The 20,196-nt window shown below is 37.8% G+C and overlaps 1 protein-coding gene across 1 annotated transcript in view; it reads right to left on the minus strand.

Annotated features, from left to right (window-relative positions):
* Window positions 1–20,196, minus strand: part of LOC124606774 — a 243,173-nt gene that overhangs the window by 22,861 nt on the left and 200,116 nt on the right. Inside the window, exon 12 of the mRNA XM_047138830.1 lies at window positions 18,290–18,598. Within this exon, the coding sequence (XP_046994786.1) occupies window positions 18,290–18,598 (309 nt within the window). The remainder of the gene's footprint in view (window positions 1–18,289; window positions 18,599–20,196) is intronic.

Here is a 20,196-nt window from a genome sequence, read left to right on the forward strand (position 1 = left end):
GACAGAAAAAGAATCTCTGAAGAAGGTGAACACCATGATGAAAAGTGAGTTCCAGAAGTGCTTCCAAGATTGGAAAAAGTTCTGGCACAAGTATATTATTATATCTAAGGTGGATTACTTTCAAGGGAATGAAGTTGATGTTGATGGGCAGTTAAAGATCCTTTAAGATAAACTAAAATTCCCATTATTTTTTGATCACACCTCATATTTGTGTGAACTACATACATAATTCTAATTAGTTTCTTTTGTGCAATGAATAGCTTTTACTAAGCAAGAAGTTATATTTAGATTAAAGTTCAGTCTTGATCACATTATGTCTGTTTTAATGAGTAACCGGTTTCGGTTTTTTCTATAAAACCATCATCAGACCCATTGGCTCCCTTGGGTTGGTAGGTGGAGCTCTCCTTGCTGCTGTGAGTTGACTGCACAGCAGCAAGGAGAGCTCCACCGACCAACCCAAGGGAGCCAATGGGTCTGATGATGGTTTTATAGAAAAAACCAAAACCGGTTACTCATTAAAACAGACATAACGTGATCAAGACTGAACTTTAATCTAAATATAACAATTAATTGATCACTGTATTCCAAAAATGTTTACCAAAATTGTGTAAGCAAGAAGTTCTTCCCCCCATGAACCATGGACCTTGCCGTTGGTGGGGAGGCTTGCATGCCTCAGCAATACAGAAAGCCGTACCGTACGTTCAACCACAATGGAGGGGTATCTGTTGAGAGGCCAGACAAACGCGTGGTTCCTGAAGAGGGGCAGCAGCCTTTTCAGTAGTTGCAGGGGCAACAGTCTGGATGATTGACTGATCTGGCCTTATAACACTAACCAAAATGGCCTTGCTGTGCTGGTACTGTGAATGGTTGAAAGCAAGGGGAAACTACAGCTGTAATTTTTCCCGAGGGCATGCAGCTTTACTGTATGAATAATGATGATGACGTCCTCTTGGGTAAACTATTCCAGAGGTAAAATAGTCCCCCATTCGGATCTCCGGGCGGGGACTACTCAAGAGGACGTCGTTATCAGGAGAAAGAAAACTGGCGTTCTACGGATCGTAGCGTGGAATGTCAGATCCCTTAATCGGGCAGGTAGGTTAGAAAATTTAAAAAGGGAAAGGGAAAGGTTGAAGTTAGATATAGTGGGAATTAGTGAAGTTCGGTGGCAGGAGGAACAAGACTTTTGGTCAAGCGAATACAGGGCTGTAAATACAAAGTCAAATAGGGGTAATGCAGGAGTAGGTTTAATAATGAATAAAAAAATAGGAATGCGGGTAAGCTACTACAAACAGCATAGTGAATGCATTACTGTGGCCAAGATAGACACGAAGCCCATACCTACTACAGTAGTACAAGTTTATATGCCAACTATCTCTGCAGATGACGAAGATATTGAAGAAATGTATGATAAAATAAAAGAAATTATTCAGATAATGAAGGGAGACGAAAATTTAATAGTCATGGGTGACTGGAATTCGGTAGTAGGAAAAGGGAGAGAAGGAAACATAGTAGGTGAAAATGGATTGGGAGTAAGAAATGAAATAGGAAGCCGCCCTGGTAGAATTTTGTGCAGAGCATAACATAATCATAGCTAACACCTGGCTCAAGAATCATGAAAGTAGGTTGTATACATGGAAGAACCCTGGAGATACTAAAAGGTATCAGATAGATTATATAATGGTAAGACAGAGATTTAGGAACCAGGTTTTAAATTGTAAGACATTTCCAGGGGCAGATGTGGACTCTGACCACAATCTATTGGTTACGAACTGTAGATTAAAACTGAAGAAACTGCAAAAAGCTGGGAATTTAAGGAGATGGGACCTGGATAAACTGACTAAACCAGAGGTTGTACAGAGTTTCAGGGAGAGCGTAAGAGAACAATTGACAAGAATGGGGGAAAGAAATACAGTAGAAGAAAAATGGGTAGCTTTGAGGGTTGAAGTAGTGAAGGCAGCAGAGGATCAAGTAGGCAAAAAGATGAGGGCTAGTAGAAATCCTTGGGTAACAGAAGAAATATTGAATTTAATTGATGAAAGGAGAAAATATAAAAATGCTGTAAATGAAGCAGGCAAAAAGGCATACAAACGTCTCAAAAATGAGATCAACAGGAAGTGCAAAATGGCTAAGCAGGGATGGCTAGAGGATAAATGTAAGGATGTAGAAACTTATTTCACTAGGAGTAAGATAGATACTGCCTACAGGAAAATTAAAGAGACCTTTGGAGAAAACAGAACCACTTGTATGAATATCAAGAGCTCATATGGAAACCCAGTTCTAAGAAAAAGAGGGAAAGCAGAACGGTGGAAGTAGTATATAGAGGGTCTATACAAGGGCGATGTACTTGAGGACAATATTATGGAAATGGAAGAGGATTTAGATGAAGATGAAATGGGAGATATGATACTGCGTGAAGAGTTCGACAGAGCACTGAAAGACCTGAGATGAAACAAGGCCCCGGGAGTAGACAACATTCCATTAGAACTACTGACGGCCTTGGGAGAGGCAGTCATGACAAAACTCTACCATCTGGTGAGCAAGATGTATGAGACAGGCGAAATACCCTCAGACTTCAAGAAGAATATAATAATCCCAATCCCAAAGAAAGCAGGTGTTGACAAATGTGAAAATTGCCCAACTATCAGTTTAATAAGTCATGGCTGCAAAATACTAACGCGAATTCCTTACAGACGAATGGAAAAAACTAGTAGAAGCCAACCTTTGGGAAGATCAGTTTGGATTCTGTAGAAATATTGGAACATGTGAGGCAATACTGACCCTACGGCTTATCTTAGAAGCTAGATTAAGGAAAGGCAAACCTACGTTTCTAGCATTTGTAGACTTAGAGAAAGCTTTTGACAATGTTGACTCTTTCAAATTCTGAAGGTGGTAGGGGTAAAATATAGGGAGTGAAAGGCTATTTACAATTTGTATAGAAACCAAATGGCAGTTATAAGAATTGAGGGGCATTAAAGGGAAGCAGTGGTTGGGAAGGGAGTGAGACAGGGTTGTAGCCTCTCCCCGATGTTATTCAATCTCTGTATTGAGCAAGCAGTGGAGGAAACAAAAGAAAAATTTGGAGTAGGTATTAAAATCCATGAAGAAGAAATAAAAACTTTGAGGTTCGCCGATGACATTGTAATTCTGTCAGAGACTGCAAAGGACTTGGAAGAGCAGTTGAACAGAATGGACAGTGTCTTGAAAGGAGGATATAAGATGAACATCAACAAAAGCAAAACAAGGATAATGGAATGTAGTCGAATTAAGTCAGGTGATGCTGAGGGAATTAGACTAGGAAATGAGACACTTGAAGTAGTAAAGAAGTTTTGATATTTGGGGAGCAAAATAACTGATGATGGTCGAAGTAGAGAGGATATAAAATGTAGACTGGCAATGGGAAGGAAAGCGTTTCTGAAGAAGAGAAATTTGTTAACATTGAGTATAGATTTAAGTGTCAGGGAGTTGTTTCTGAAAGTATTTGTATGGAGTGTAGCCATGTATGGAAGTGAAACATGGATGATAAATAGTTTGGACAAGAAGAGAATAGAAGCTTTCGAAATGTGGTGCTACAGAAGAATGCTGAAGATTAGAGGGGTAGATCACATAACTAATGAGGAGGTGTCGAATAGGATTGGGGAGAAGAGAAGTTTGTGGCACAATTTGACTAGAAGAAGGTATCGGTTGGTAAAACATGTTCTGAGGCATCAAGGGATCACCAATTTAGTATTGGAGGGCAGCGTGATGGGTAAAAATTGTAGAGGGAGACCAAGAGGTGAATACACCAAGCAGATTCAGAAGGATGTAGGTTGCAGTAGGTACTGGGAGATGAAGAAGCTTGCACAGGATAGAGTAGCATGGAGAGCTGCATCAAACCAGTCTCAGGACTGAAGACCACAACAACATTAAGCAAGAAGTTACCCCAGAATATTATCCTGTAAGACATGAGTGAATGAAAATATGCAAAATTATTTTAACTAACTGACTTCTATATCCCCAAAGCTGGCAATTATTCTTATGGCAAGAGTAGCAGAAACTAAACATTTTAGCACATCTATTGTATAGCTTTTTCCAATTTAAATTTTTATCAATATGGAGAGCTAGGGACTAGGTAAGTAGGAGGAGGGAGTTTTTTGACAATACAAAGCTGGATAAGCTGCATTTTTTCAAACTTTAAAGACCACACTTTGTGCAAAGCTATTCACTAACTCTCACAGAAACATCGTTTACTATGTCTTCTGTTGATGTTTCTTTGCCTAGTTTCACAACAATGCTTTTACCATCTGCAAACAGAAATTGCTGCCTTCTGTTTCAAATAAAATGGTAGATCACTAACATAAAGCACTGAGCTAATTATCAAAACCTGTGGGACTCCTATTGTTATTTCTCCCCTGCAAATGATGTGGCATACCCCTTTGTATTACCTGAACAGCCTAGAGTAACTTTCTGCTTTCTGTTTCTTAAATGAGATCTAAACTAGCCATTTGCTGAACTATGTATTCTTTAAAAACCTTAACTTCTCTAATAGTATATTATGACTGACACAGTCAAATGCCGTTGTTAAGTCACAGAAGATCCCATTTGGTGATTTTTATCATTTAAAGATTTTGTTATGTGGTCAGTAAATGTATAAATAGCTGTATCAATAAATGTCTATTCTAAAATACAAATTATGATTGGCTAAGTATCCCATTACTTCATATATGGGTGACAATCCTAAAGAACATCACTTTGTCAAAAATTTTACAAAATGCTGTTATGAATGACATGGGGGAAATAGTTATTGACAGCTGTTGAGTTACACTTTTTATACAGAGACCTTACAGTAGCAAACTTCAATCTTTTTTGGGAAAATTCCATGAGTTAATCATGCTTTACATACTACAGGCCCAAAATTTTGTAGTGTCTTATTGAAGGTATTATCCAACTCATGTGAACTTGTAGCAATGGCAAGAACAGTCATCAAAAGTTAAAGATAATGAGACCAATCCCCATGCAAAAGAATGGGAGGTTTGGGTTCTTTGGAAAAAGAGAGAGTAGTATGCTCTGGTAAATGCAATGTGTCTGTATACATTTCATGCTGTGTGAAGCAATATTCAATAAAGTTCTTATTGTTCACTAAACAATGTATATTCAACCATCATTAGATCTGATCCACTGAGACAACAATAACTACTAACTTTTACTTTTTAGAGTCATGATGATCTTCCTTATTTCAGATGGGGATGTGGGATTAATTTATATTGCAGTGAATGTCATCTGTGTTGCTCAATCAGTGTACTGTTTTCCTTTAGCTTCTGAATTATTTTCAACATTTCTCTCACCTATTTTTCAAAAGTAATTACTAAAACTGAGTTACACATGATCTGTCTTTTACAGTATTCGCACCCTCTTTAACAGAAATAGTGTTACCTTCAATGGCTCCTTTCTCTGTTTCTCTTTTACCAGTATTCCATATGGATTTGGCTGTATTATGTGATCTGTCAGTTTTAGACAAGATGTGTGTACTCTTGTAATTTTTTTACAAATTTTCTTAATATTTTGTAGTACTGCCTATAATAAGGAAGCATTTCTGAGTCATTATTTGTTCTGGCTATGCAGTGCATGCTCTTTTTCACTGTGAAGAGATTTTGATGCCTGCACTTATTCCAGATCTCTTTAATGTCTTGTCATTATTTAATTTTATTATCTTTTTAGGAAAACTACTTTCAAAAACATATAAAAATTATTATGAAATATAAACATTACCAAAGTCAACATTTTAAAGATTTCTTTAAAGTATTGAGTATTTTTGTCATTGATTAAAGTGTTTTTGAGCTGTACATGGAGTTAATTTATGTAATGTGACTATGCTGCTTCATGATCTGCCTCTCTGGATAGGCATGTATCTCTTTAACTTCTACTTGTGAATGAATACATTATCTATAACAGTGCTAATATCTTGAACAACTTCAGTAGGAAAATTTATGATTGATACCAAGTTATAAGTGGCTACAAGCACCTTTAGATAACTTTTCCTGTGAGATTCAAGATGAAATATACATTTAAATCACTCAAATTAATAATTCCTTCCTTCTGCTTGACAGACACAATAATTCATCAAAAATTCACAAAGATTTCCCAACTACCCAATAGGGACTTGTACACTGTAACAATCAGAAATATTATAAGGGGTGTTCAAAAAGAAATGAGCTGGAGTCTAGAAAGCACAAACTGGTGACAGGAGGGTAATATCATGGTGTGTGTAAGGAGGTGTGGTTGTGACTAGAGCATGGAAGTTCACAGCCTGTTGCTAGAGGGCACAGGTGCACGTCATGTGTCTATACAGAGCTAGCAGCAGCACGCATGAATCGTCCAACGCTGCAAGTCACATTGCAAACAGTGACATGTAGACATGAACAGAGAGGTGTTGTTCATGTCTGACAGCAGAAGGAATAGGAGGAACAGACATTCATCGATGAATGTCACAAGTGTATGGCGAACACAGCATGTCCCTTGCAAGGATCAAGGCATGGCACAAGTGCTTCAGGGAAGGACAGATGTTGTTAGCTGACATTGCACGGTCTGGAGCATCACACTGCATTACCTATGACATTGTTCTTGGCTACTATCCATACAATCTGGACCTCTTTCCCTGTGATTACTCCATTTTTGATCCCATTAAAAAGGCTCTGAGGGGGCAAACAATTCACCTTGGACGACAATGTCCAGCTGTACATGTGGAACTGGATAACATCTCAGTCCAAGGAATTTTATGAAACAGCCATTCACTGCCTTATGTCACAGTGGGACATGTCTCAACAGCCAGGGTCAATACTTCTAACATACAGGTGCTGGTTTCTGTAATTATGCCTCTGGCTCATTTTGTTTTGAATGCCCCTTATACATTTACCAATAGTAACTGACAAGCACATGTTTCTAAATCCTGATATATACAGAATTTACTTATTTTTGTATTTATATCCATTTTTTATAAACCTGACAACTCCTCTTCTATCCTAACTGAATCCATATGAATATGCAGCTAACCATAACCACATACAGTAAGATTATTTATCCCTATGATTATATGGTGTCAGACAGACACTGTCTCTGAATTTCTGGAACATTGTAATAAGTAGACCTCATTTATCAAATATTGTTAATCTATGTATTACACCACTTTATAGTACACTACTGGCCATTAAAATTGCTACACCAAGAAGAAATACAGATGATAAACGGGCATTCATTGGACAAATATACAGGGTGTTACAAAAAGGTATGGCCAAACTTTCAGGAAACATTCCTCACACACAAATAAAGAAAAGATGTTATGTGGACATGTGTCTGGAAACGCTTAATTTCCATGTTAGAGCTCATTTTAGTTTTGTCAGTATGTACTGTACTCCCTCGATTCACCACCAGTTGGCCCAATTGAAGGAAGATAATGTTGACTTCGGTGCTTGTGTTGACATGCGACTCAGTGCTCTACAGTACTAGCATCAAGCACATCAGTACGTAGCATCAACAGGCTATTGTTCATCACGAACGTGGTTTTGCAGTCAGTGCAATGTTTACAAATGCGGAGTTGGCAGATGCCCATTTGATGTATGGATTAGCATGGGGCAATAGCTGTGGCGCAGTATGTTTGTATCGAGACAGATTTCCAGAACGAAGGTGTCCTGACAGGAAGACATTTGAAGCAATTGATCGGCATCTTAGGGAGCACAGAACATTCCAGCTTATGACTCGCGACTGGGGAAGGCCTAGAACGATGAGGACACATGAAATGGATGAGGCAATTCTTCATGCAATTGACGATAACCCTAATGTCAGCGTCAGAGAAGTTGCTGCTGTACAAGGTAATGTTGACCACATCACTGTATGGAGAGTGCTACGGGAGAACCAGTTGTTTCCGTACCATGTACAGCGTGTGCAGGCACTGTCAGCAGCTGATTGGCCTCCACGGGTACACTTCTGTGAATGGTTCATCCAACAATGTGTCAATCCTCATTTCAGTGCAAATGTTCTCTTTATGGATGAGGCTTCATTCCAACATGATCAAATTGTAAATTTTCACAATCAACATGTGTGGGCTGACGAGAATCTGCACGCAATTGTGCAATCGCGTCATCAACACACATTTTCTGTGAACGTTTGGGCAGGCATTGTTAGTGATGTCTTGATTGGGCCCCATGTTCTTCCACCTACGCTCAATGGAGCACGTTATCATGATTTCATACTCTACCTGTGCTGCTAGATCATGTGCCTTGACAAGTACAACACAACATGTGGTTCATACACGATAGAGCTCCTGCACATTTCAGTTGAAGTGTTCGTACGCTTCTCAACAACAGATTCAGTGACCGATGGATTGGTAGAGGCGGACCAATTCCATGGCCTCCATGCTCTCCTGACCTCAACCCTTTTGACTTTCATTTATGGGGGTATTTGAAAGCTCTTGTCTATGCAACCCCGGTACCAAATGAAGAGACTCTTTGTGCTCGTATTGTGGACGGCTGTGGTACAATACACCATTCTCCAGGGCTGTATCAGCACATCAGGGATTCCATGCGACGGAGGGTGGATGCATGTATCCTCGTTAACGGAGGACATTTTGAACATTTCATGTAACAAAGTGTTTGAAGTCACGCTGGTACGTTCTGTTGCTGTGTGTTTCCATTCCATGATTAATGTGATTTGAAGAGAAGTAATAAAATGAGCTCTAACATGGAAAGTAAGCATTTCCGGACACATGTCCCCATAACATATTTTCTTTGTGTGTGACGAATGTTTCCTGAAAGTTTGGCTGTACCTTTTTGTAGCACCCTGTATTATACTAGAACTGACATGTGATTACATTTTCACGCAATTTGGGTGCATAGATCCTGAGAAATCAGGACCCAGAACAACCACCTCTGGCCATAATAACAGCCTTGATACGCCTGGGCATTGAGTCACACAGAGCTTGGATGGCATGTACAGGTACAGCTGCCCATGCAGCTTCAACACAATACCACAGTTCATCAAGAGTAGTGACTGGCGTATTGTGATGAGCCAATTACGCGGCCACCATTGACCAGACATTTTCAATTGGTGAGAGATGTGGAGAATATGCTGGCCAGGGCAGCAGTCGAACATTTTCTGTATCTAGAAAGGCCTGTACACGACCTGCAACATGTGGTCGTGCATTATCCTGCTGAAATGTAGGGTTTTGCAGGGTTCGAATGAAGGGTAGAGCCATGGATCATAACACATCTGAAATGTAACGTCCACTGTTCAAAGTGCCATCAATGCGAACAATAGGTGACCGAGACGTGTAACCAATGGCACCCCATACCATCACACTGGGTATTACACCAGTAAGGCGGTGATGAATACACGCTTCCAATGTGCATTCACTGCGATGTCGCCAAACACAGATGTGACCATCATGATGCTGTAAACAGAACCTGGGTTCATCCAAAAAAACAACGTTTTGCCATTCGTGCACCCAAGTTCGTCGTTGAGTACACCACTGCAGGCACTCCTGTCTGTGATGCAGCATCAAGGGTAACCACAGCCATGGTCTCCGACCTGATAGTCCATGCTGCTGCAAATGTCATCAAACTGTTCGTGCAGATGGTTGTTGTCTTGCAGACGTCCCCATCTGTTGACTCAGGGATCGAGAGGTGGCTGCATGATCCGTTATAGCCATGTGGATAAGATGTCTTTCATCTCTACTGCTTGTGATACGAGGCCGTTGGGATCCAGCATGACGTTCCGTATTACCCTCCTGAACCCAATGATTCCATATTCTGCTAACAGTCATTGGATATCGACCAACATGGTCAGCAATGTCTCGATACGATAAACTGCAATCATGATAGGCTACAATCTGACCTTTATCAAAGTTGGAAACATGATGGTATGCATTTCTCCTCCTTACACGAGGCATCACAACAATGTTTCACCAGGCGACGCCGGTCAACTGCTGTTTGTGTATGAGAAATCGGTTGGAATCTTTCCTCATGTCAGCACGTTGTAGGTGTCACCACCAACGCCAACCTTGGGTGAATGCTCTGAAAAGCTAATCATTTGCATATCACAACATCTTCTTCCTGTCAGTTAAATTTCGCATCTGTAGCATGTCATCTTCGTGGTGTAGCAATTTTAGTGGCCAGTAGTGTATACTTTGCTTTGATTGTGTTTACCATGTAGTCTCACTTAATAACTACTGCTTCATACATACAACTGATGAAGTACATCAATTTATATTATTATGTACTTTTATTATGTTTATCATGTAGTCACAATGATTACTGAAATCATAAATTAATAATATTTACCCATTGTCGTATATCACATGTATGAACAATTCACTAAAAATGATTTCCTAGACCAAATAAATAAATAAAATAAATGACATCAACATCTGTCCAACTACTAAGAGTTAGAGAGTTGTACTGCATACTTATCATCTCTTGCTACATGGTCATCACAGCTGTTATTACTAGGTAGATATCTGCCACTTGTGGTAAAGATTTATACCATTTTAGCTTTCCTACATTTTTAAACATCTACTGTTCATTTAATTCAGTTTAAAAATTTCAATTAATGCCAAGGTTGAGAAAAAGCAAAATGTCATACAGCTAGCACTGACATCCCATGTTGATTGCCAAAATAATTATCAGTTGATACTGAATACAAATTTTGCCACCAATAGCAACAAAATGCATTTCAGATGTTGCATGATCTTTTATCATTGTTTCAAAGAGATTGCTTGCCCAGTGCCAAAGTCATAATATAAAGACCGGTACCACATAAAGGTAATACTTCACTACATAGATATTTTCATTTGGACAGAGAAGCATATCAACAGCTAAATCAAACTTATTAACCACTATCATTCATTTAAAATTAGAAGACATATCCCCATGAAGATTTTGGTAAGTTCTGCTTCTGATCTAATTAAATATATTACTTTTTTTCAAATCACTGGACTGCACTCAGTTTGCATTGTCCAGTTTCCTAATACTGAACAACAACTCAAACAATACTTTCTAACACCTTCCATATAACCATTTAATACACTTTCTGTTTGTAGCAGCTGAATTATAAATAACTATTAGTGCCATTTCTAACAGCTGCTTTGGTCTGTTAAACCACATCTTGACTCATTTCACATCCCTGGAAGTTCTCCAGTATGGTGGTGTATACAGAATACGATGAGTGGATAACTGGATAATGAATGAAAGAAGGATGGGAGGAGTTATGTTACATATCCTTTAGTGCTGACATGCTAATGTCCAGAAATATTTTTATTGAAGGCAGTTCTTTATTCCGTTGTTACCAAAAGGGGAGTCCAGAATATAACGTCATTTTGCACATTCTCGCTGCGCGTATTGATATCCATCTTCTATGAAAGGTCAACTGGTTTCTTTAACATGTTGTGGCAGGGTTATGTGAGTACTGGTCAAAACAAGTTGTTTTTGTGCATTTTGTGATCACTTTAAATGAGTTGTGTGGTACGAAGTCCCACAGATTGTGAGGCTAGAGGTGTATTCAATGTTTGAAAGCTCAGGAGTTGAATCCTGCTGAAATTTGTTATTAACAGTTTGGCAACCAAGTGTTCAAACAACTGCACCGGAATATAGTCAGGGTGTGATTTTCTCAACACAAGAGCGACCAAAGCTTGAAAAGTGGACTCATTTCATATGAGAAAAATGTACAGACATCTAGCTTCTTGACAGCTGCTGCCTTCTGTTGTCAGTTTCCAGAATCACTTTGAAAGAAACAGTAGTGAACAGGAGAGCTGTTGTGGTGACTAAGTGACTCAATGTGTGCTTGTGGTGTCATGGTTTCGTGCATGTACTTACTAAGTTTTACAGTTTGCTGTGATCTGATACAAATGTGTCATATTTCTTGAGTGAGCAAAGAATTCTGGAAACTCAAGAGGAAGAATTCAATGATTCTGGATTGGAGGAAAAATATCTCAGTGGAATCACACTATAGAAAATTCTATTCAGGTAAGCTGCAGTCTGCTATAATTTTTCATGTCTAACATTATCATTAACTATACTGCTGTATGACTTTAAGCAGTGTTCCTCTCCTAACAACATCTGATTTTGAACATGAGTTTATTTTCTAGACTGATGTGTCTAATTCAAGCCATGTTACTTAGTTGTAGAATGGTATCCTATGATCAGAGAACATTATCACCTGCTAAAATTAAATATTCAGTTTATGTGCTGGATACCTTGGCTGTCTTGTTTGGCCATGAGAAATTTAAATTCTATCTTGAAAACAAATAATTGAAGACTTTGACCTGGGTATTGGCCATGCCTCATAAAATGGATATGATTTCCCACTGGGCTGCCAGGGTTTCTGCTTCTCTGTGTCCAAGTTATGCATATTAGGGTTACTGACAACAAAGTTGCGGATATTCTTGATTGTATGCTTCAGTGTGAGCCACAAATAATTGAAAGCTTGCAAATCAGCCAGGAATGTGCGTGTTTCTACAGCCTTGAGTGAGATACCATCCTTGTTCGGTGATTTGAGGGTAAAACAGGTTCTAAATACTTAGTTAAGCAAAATCAAACAGGAACTCAGTGATGGTCAACAGGTTTCAAGAAATTCAGTTAGCAAAGATCTTTTTGCTGCCATACTCACTAAGATGACAAATTGAAGATTTGTAAGACCCCAAATGTCCCCATACAGCGATTAGGAGAAACACTTAAAAACAGCTGGAATCCGTTCCTTACAATCACTGTATGGGGACATTTGAGGCCTTACAAAACCATCATGAAAATTAAGACACATCTAACTTGTGTGCGTCTGAACTCTGATGTAAGAAAATTTGTTGGTCATTGTCAGAACTGTAGAGAGTATGCACCAGGACTTCTTATATTACAGCTTGGAATGGACAGTGTCTTGAAAAGATGTAAAGTTCAGATAAATAAAACTCAAAAAGGGTTAAATGTGTGTAGTCAAATCACGCAGGTGATGTGAGAGAATAAAATTAGAAAATGTCACACTGAAAGTAATAGATGAGTTTTAACAGTAAAATATGTGATGATGGCAGAAGTAAAGAGGATATAAATTACAAGTTGGCAATAATAAAAAGAGAAATATGTTAACATCTTGTATAGTTTTACATATTAGGAGGTCCATTGTTAAAGCATTTACCTGGAGTATGGAATTGAAACTTGAACAATAAAAAGAAAAGAAGAGAACAGAAGCTTTTGAAATGTATTGTTACAGAAGAATGTTGAATATCAGATAGGAAGGACAAATAATCGATGAAGTAGTAGGAATCTGCTGAATCTAGTCAGAGAAAAAATATCTAACAGGCACAATTTTATCAAACAGTAGATTGCAGTAGTTATTCAGAAATGAAGAGATCTACACAGGGTTGATTAGTGTGGAGGGCTGCAAAAAGCAGATTTTTAACTGTAGGCAGCAGTAGCAACAACTATAAAATTATAAATAATGCCATCCAAATTATTAGTTTTGGTAATGTTAGCAGTTCCTCAGTTATAAGACACTAGTCCCAGCATGTTCAGTCACCAGGGAGCCATCTGAAATAGGGATGAGAGTAGCACAATAAATGGTAATATATTTACTGACACTCAGAAGTATGAGTCTGGAACTGACAAGGAAACACTACAGGTTATTATTCATAAAACAGTAAAATTTATGCTGAGTATTGTGCTTGTTTAGAACTAATTACCAAACAGACATGAAGTAAAAGTCCATTCCCTTGTTTTAAATACTGATAAAGAAGGATATATATTGGTGTGATCATTTCTCCCTAGCTTCTGAATGAAACCAACATTCACTGTCCTTCACTCCTCTACATGAAAACAAACATTCCTATCAACCAGGTGAATCATGTGAAACAGGACTTCACCAATTTGTTGGGATGATGGAAAATTCTATACACTTTCAGAGGAAATTGCTCTCTGCCTCTTTCCATTTATTGAGGGTATGTTTAGTAATACAACCTTTGAATCCATGGTTAGAGCTGCAAATAGCATGGCATGAAGACCAACGTGTGCTGGTGGATTGAGACCATGCTGAGAACACAAAAGGAGAAAGCATTATACATCATAAAGAATGAGAAAATGGTGATCAACATCACTGAGAGTGTCTGCTAGGAGGGGTTTCATCACTACTAGTGTGGAACCTAGTGGTGAATTAACTCACCAAAGAGTTGAAAGCTAGAGATTCCTTTGCCAAGGATACACAGACAATTTAGTCATAGTAATACTTGATAAATCTGCAAGTATCTTACCATTAGAACAGTGGCACAATGTACTCTGGATGTTGTGTAGAAATGGTGCAGGAAACAAGATCTAATGGTCACTCCCAACAAAATTATCCTACTATCATTCACAAGAAAGTATATCCAATAAATATAGGAATGGTCAGGGAAATGCTGGCTGACTATATGGTAACTTCCAGTTGCTTCAGTAAAGCTTTCAAAATAACAATTGTAAGTAGGGAGCAGTGGAAGAATGAACCACAATACCATCTAGGAAACACAGTATGGTTTACTGATGAGTCAAAAACAGATGAAAATGATGGGGCCAGGATATAAGCGGTCCAGTCTAGACTAGGGAGTACTATCTCTCCTGGTAAGTATTCCAGGTGGAGTAATTGAGGGTGAATGGCAAGAATCTTGATAGCTACAACACAGATCATGGCATCTGTATTCATTCAGGCAGCCAAGCAGCTCTGAAATCTCTATCAGACCCTGTAATGAGATCAAACATCATTGTACAATGCCATGAAGCCCTTTTCTGGCTAGGGGAAGCCAATAGGGTAAATGTGCTGTGGGTACCTGGTCACTCAGTAATTAGTGGCAATGAACAAGGTGGTAGGCTGTCCAGGAAAGGAGCTGGCTATGGGAATTTCAGGAAACATTTGCACTTAAAGAAGCCCCCTATGAGTAGCTATGAGCTGAGTGCACCACACTTAATCTTCCCATGTGAAGAGACAGAATATTAAGGTCATTAATTCCTGAAGAAGTTGTAATTATTTCTTGAAGCAGACTACTGTCTGGCTTTACTAGAATGACATGGAGAGAAACCACAAAATGTAGTCAGAATTGGTGTGGGAAACAACTGGTTAAGACCACCATTCTTTCATCTCCTTTCGTAAATCAAATAAAATCAAAGTTTACTCTAGAAGTTATAATTTTGTACATGGTTCATGAACGGCAGAGGTTTGACACTGAAGCATGTTCCTGCCTGGGTACATGGCTGCCATTAAACAGTGACCATCAATCTAATGGACCAAATAGTTGTAATATACAACCTCTGACAATAAAGTTCAGTGAATGAAGTCAGAATGGTCGATCAGGAAACACTGGCGATTAACAATGCTGCACCTGCATAGTGGCCAGTATTGACAACCAGCCTCCACGGTAATTCACTTGAGCAACGTGTATGTTCCATGTTATACCTGTTGGACAAAGTGCTTGTTTAGTGCAGTGATTCTGAACTGGGAACAGGACAGTGAGCGAGCAAATTATCAATTTAAAGTTTTGTTTTAAGCTTGGCAAGAAACCAAAAGAAACACATGCATTGGTGGTACGTGTTTATGGGGATCAAGCACTGTCCATGAAATGTGTATATGTGTGGTTTGCTCATTTCCAGGAGGCCAGGAAAATGTTTCTGACAATCCCCTTAACAGACTACTGGTGACCAACATCTGTGACCAAAACACTGAGAAAGTGAGGACATTAATCACGAATGACCGTCGATTAACAATGCTCATGATAGTGGATGAACTGCAGATGAATTGTGAATCTGTGTGCCAAATCCTTACCCATGAGTTGTCATCTTGTGTCACATTGCTTGACTGACAGATAGAAGCAATCATGTTTATAGGCTTCACAGGATCTTGTCAAAATAGTGGCTGTGACACCCAATTTCTTGAACCATATTTTCACTAACAATGAAACCTGGCTCCTCCGCTACAACCCCCCCAAAGCATGGAATGGCGTTCTCTGATGTCTCCTCATTAGAGGAAGGCCATAGCTGAAAAGTCACACATCAAAATTATGCTCATCTCCTTTTTTGATAGTCAACGCATTATCCATAAGGAATTTCTACCTGAGAGAATGGCATTGAATGCTGCATGGTATGTTAAAATCTTTGACCCATTTCATGCATCATCTATGCTGGATATGACCCCAGTACACACAACAAGGTTCCTGGCTTTTTGTTCATGACAACACTCACCCACACATGGCCATTAATGTCAAAGAGCTCATGGCAAAAAAGGGGGTGGTGCAACTTGAACATCCACCCTACTCACCAGATCTCAATCCTCCAGACTTCTTACTATTCCCTCAACTCAAACTCGCTTTGAAAGGAAAGAGATTTCATGATATTCCTGACATACAACAAAATGTGATGCAGTGTTTGAACACCATCCCAAAGAAAGACTTGGTGCAAAGTTTCCAGGACATGTATTGTAGAGCTCAACAGTGCATAGTTATGAGAAGTGAATAATTTCAAGGACAGAAAGGTTACTGTAGTTCATAGTTCATGTACATTAATGTTACAGGACTATTCACCAAACTTTGTTGTCAGAGGTTGTATGCAGCTCCACACAATATGTTTGACTTGAATGCTTGCTTTACAAATCACATAATTTACAACCATTTCCAAACAATAACTTTTCTGAAATGTGCAAGTGGAAACTTTTTCTTAAACAAATTCTCTCTCACTTTTTAATACCACATGGTATGCACTTACAGCCATAGAGTACTACTTGTTCATTTGTATGTGAACATGTTTGAGACTTGGCCTATTATTATCCTTCTTCTTCCAACCCTCCTGATGTCAATCTCTGCTAATCCATATCATTTATGTCCATCTATTCCCAATCCTGATTTCATCCTATTCAACTCTAAGCCCCAGGGCCAGCTCTACAGCCTCTCCTTACTCAACCATATTTTCTATTCTTGTTTCTCTGTGTCAATACAGATTCCACTTCCCTTTTTTTACTGTTTCTGATAACAAGTCTCTAGGATATAACCCTTCTCCTCTCCCCATCTGCACACATACCAGCCATCTCCTGTATGCACACCTAAACATTCATACCTGTATGATATTCAACAGAATCTGCTCCTTTTGTTCATCTCTCGCCATTTTATATCTCTTTTCAGTCACCACCATTCAACAGAAGTGAGTTTTCTGTCTAGCCCAAATGGGATGCATATCTGAGTCAGTGAGTGTGTGGGTATGCAACTAACACTAACTTTCATACAGTTTTTTTATGTGATGAGCATATTTTCAGGTATAACAAATTTTGAATTTAAGGCACATTACAGTATCTGGCATTGGGGGAAGCAAAGAATCTTCCATGCAAAATGGAAATGAAGTGCAACTGTATATGTATATTAAATGAACTGATATTGTAACAAAAATGCAAAATGTTGCAACTGAACAGCTATAAATAATAATATTTTTGTAGAGAAAAACTGAAATAGCTTAACAGGTGTGTGTGTGTGTGTGTGTGTGTGTGTGTGTGTGTGTGTGTGTGTGTGTGTGTGTGTGTGTGTGTGTGTGTGTTGGAGAGAGAAAAATATAACTAATTAACTGATCAATTCAGCAAATATTTGATTATTTTGACTCTTAAGGATAGAAGATTCATTTCAGCAACAGCAACAAGACAAATAACAATGTTCATTATTAATAGCCCTGTCCCATTTCAGTATGCTCCTAATTGTTATTCTTTGACACTTGATAGAGCAATCATGTAATTATTAAAAGAAGCAATCAAACTGCCATTACTGTACTTAATATAACTGAGGAAGCTGCAGCATCTTTCATAACAGAATCTTTCCTGTTAATTTTATTGCATCCAGTTATGGCTTGAATATGCATAAATAAACTATAGACACTGAGTGATAGTGACCATTTATACTAGCTACTAATATGTGTCTGAAAATTCTGTTATACAAAGTCTTAAATTGTACCAAATTGCTGAAGATTCTCCTTAGTAATGGGGTCTATACAATATGATGAATGAATAACCGAATTAATGAGTTTTTTATTTTGCTGATATAATTTGTGAAGAAGTAAAAACACAGGTTTCTTTTCATCGATACTCGTTAGTTTGGGCATATTTGGAATGATCACCCGGAGTGTTATAATTTTTTTTTTTTTTAGGTTTACTGATTCTACTGTAGAATTTTTCTTTTTGTTATGTGAAATATATCTTACAGATTGTCATTGAAATGACTGAAACAAAACTGGAATTATATGAAATTTCAATTATCTATACGTAAAATATTTGTGGATTTCATACATACCTTCTTGAGTAATCATGACTGAGGCACTACCTTCTATTCTTTCACCAAGTACAAGAGCTGCACATATCCACTGTCCAATATCTTGTTGTCCAAGTTTGTGGATTTTCAAACCACAGTCTCCATATTGTAGACCAGCACCATTGTAACTATAATGTTCATAAATAGATTCATCAGTCAATCTGAAGCCTTTCCCATCAGGCCTAACAAAGCGGCAGTACTTCAAGCTATGTCCAGTAGGTACTGAGTGACAAATGAAAGATGCTGAATTACCACTTAGTGTGACTGCTTTATCAGCATACAGTCTTGATCCTGTAAATTGAATGAAGACAGATATTGAACGATGTGGATACATAGTTCCAGTGCCCAGCACATATATTAAATTTTCATTATGACACCTGTTCACCTGCATCTCCCAATTGTTTCAGTGATTAATGTTCAAACTCAATTTGCTAACATATCCATTCATATGATAATATACAATATATTTACTAAAATTCTTTCAACCATCTTAAAACTAGTGTACAAAGCAAAACTTATGTGTACATATTTCATATTTGTAATTTATCTCTTCAGACTTTGCATTGTATTTTGGTTTTGTGTAAATAATTCTCACTTTGTGGACTATTTTTCAGGGAGCTTCCTTTTATTTGGTACTTTAATCTAGCAGTAGGCTAAACTATTTAATGTCTTACAGAAATTTGTTGATATGGGGTGGCCCACTGTTTATCCAAATAAATTTCGCATTCATCATAAGTTGTGACATTAATGTGAAAGACAAAATTAATTTAATGTCCGAATCAATGTTCAATTATTGAAATCATGAGGTGGACTGTTAGTGGTGAACACTAACAAAATAATTTATAATATTAAAAAAAATGAAAAGTAATACAGTAAATTCACAATTCAGTAATATTAATACTATATTGTCTCAAAAATATCAATTATTAAGAAAAAACTGTATGCTAAATGTCCTACAGTTTAGTAACTAATGTAAAATTTGTGTCAAATAGCAAAAGTAATTACATTTTATTGAAACAATAATGCATCATTATTAGCTGATTGATAGACAATAAGGGAAATTCCAGGACAGAGCAATATTTTCTACTATAGTTAAGAAATTATTATTAGCATTTGCTACCTGTGAATCATGAGCTTTATGTATAAGTCAGTAGTGATGTTATCTTGTTCTTTGGCTGCTGTCCTGTCTCTTGTTTTGCAACTACTGCAGGATCTTTACTTCTGATGCAGAACTGTTATTGAAAATTACACACAAAGTAACTGGATATTACTGTGTAAAACCATTTGGTGTCAGCTTGGAGAATAATGAAAAATATAGTAAACATATTTGCAGACTAATCAAAACTTAAATCCCATCTGCTTCACATTCAGAACTGTGTTATATTCCGTTGTATGGCAGACAAAAATGGTAGTATTTTATATACTGTCATTACTTGTCTTAACAGAAGAATCTCCTGAGGTAAGCCTAGTACAGTAGTTTATTGAGGCCACAGTACTAGGCTTACCACAAGAAAATTCTTCTGCAAAAGTAGTCAGTAAAAATAATATTTAAACAGATAATTAAACAAAGTAAGACTATCTAAACTATTTGACTATTGTAACAATGTATTCATTCAATTTCACTTTAATGTTTGTATGCACGCTTAGGATGTTTAAACAAAACCTGTTCTTACATTCACATATCATTACATTTAATCTTTAGTGATAACTGACAATAAAACTCCACTTGAGCTGAAATTTGGTATGCGCATCCATAATATAAGACTCAAGAATAAATTCCACGTTGATTTTGAATCCTTGCCTCAAGTTTAGAAATAAATACTCTATTCTGATGCTGAAGCCTTTAGCAACCTGCTCACAACCACCTGCCACTAACCATTCCAGACAAG

This window comes from Schistocerca americana, chromosome 3, assembly GCF_021461395.2.
Source record: "Schistocerca americana isolate TAMUIC-IGC-003095 chromosome 3, iqSchAmer2.1, whole genome shotgun sequence".
In the NCBI taxonomy this organism is placed as follows: domain Eukaryota; kingdom Metazoa; phylum Arthropoda; class Insecta; order Orthoptera; family Acrididae; genus Schistocerca; species Schistocerca americana.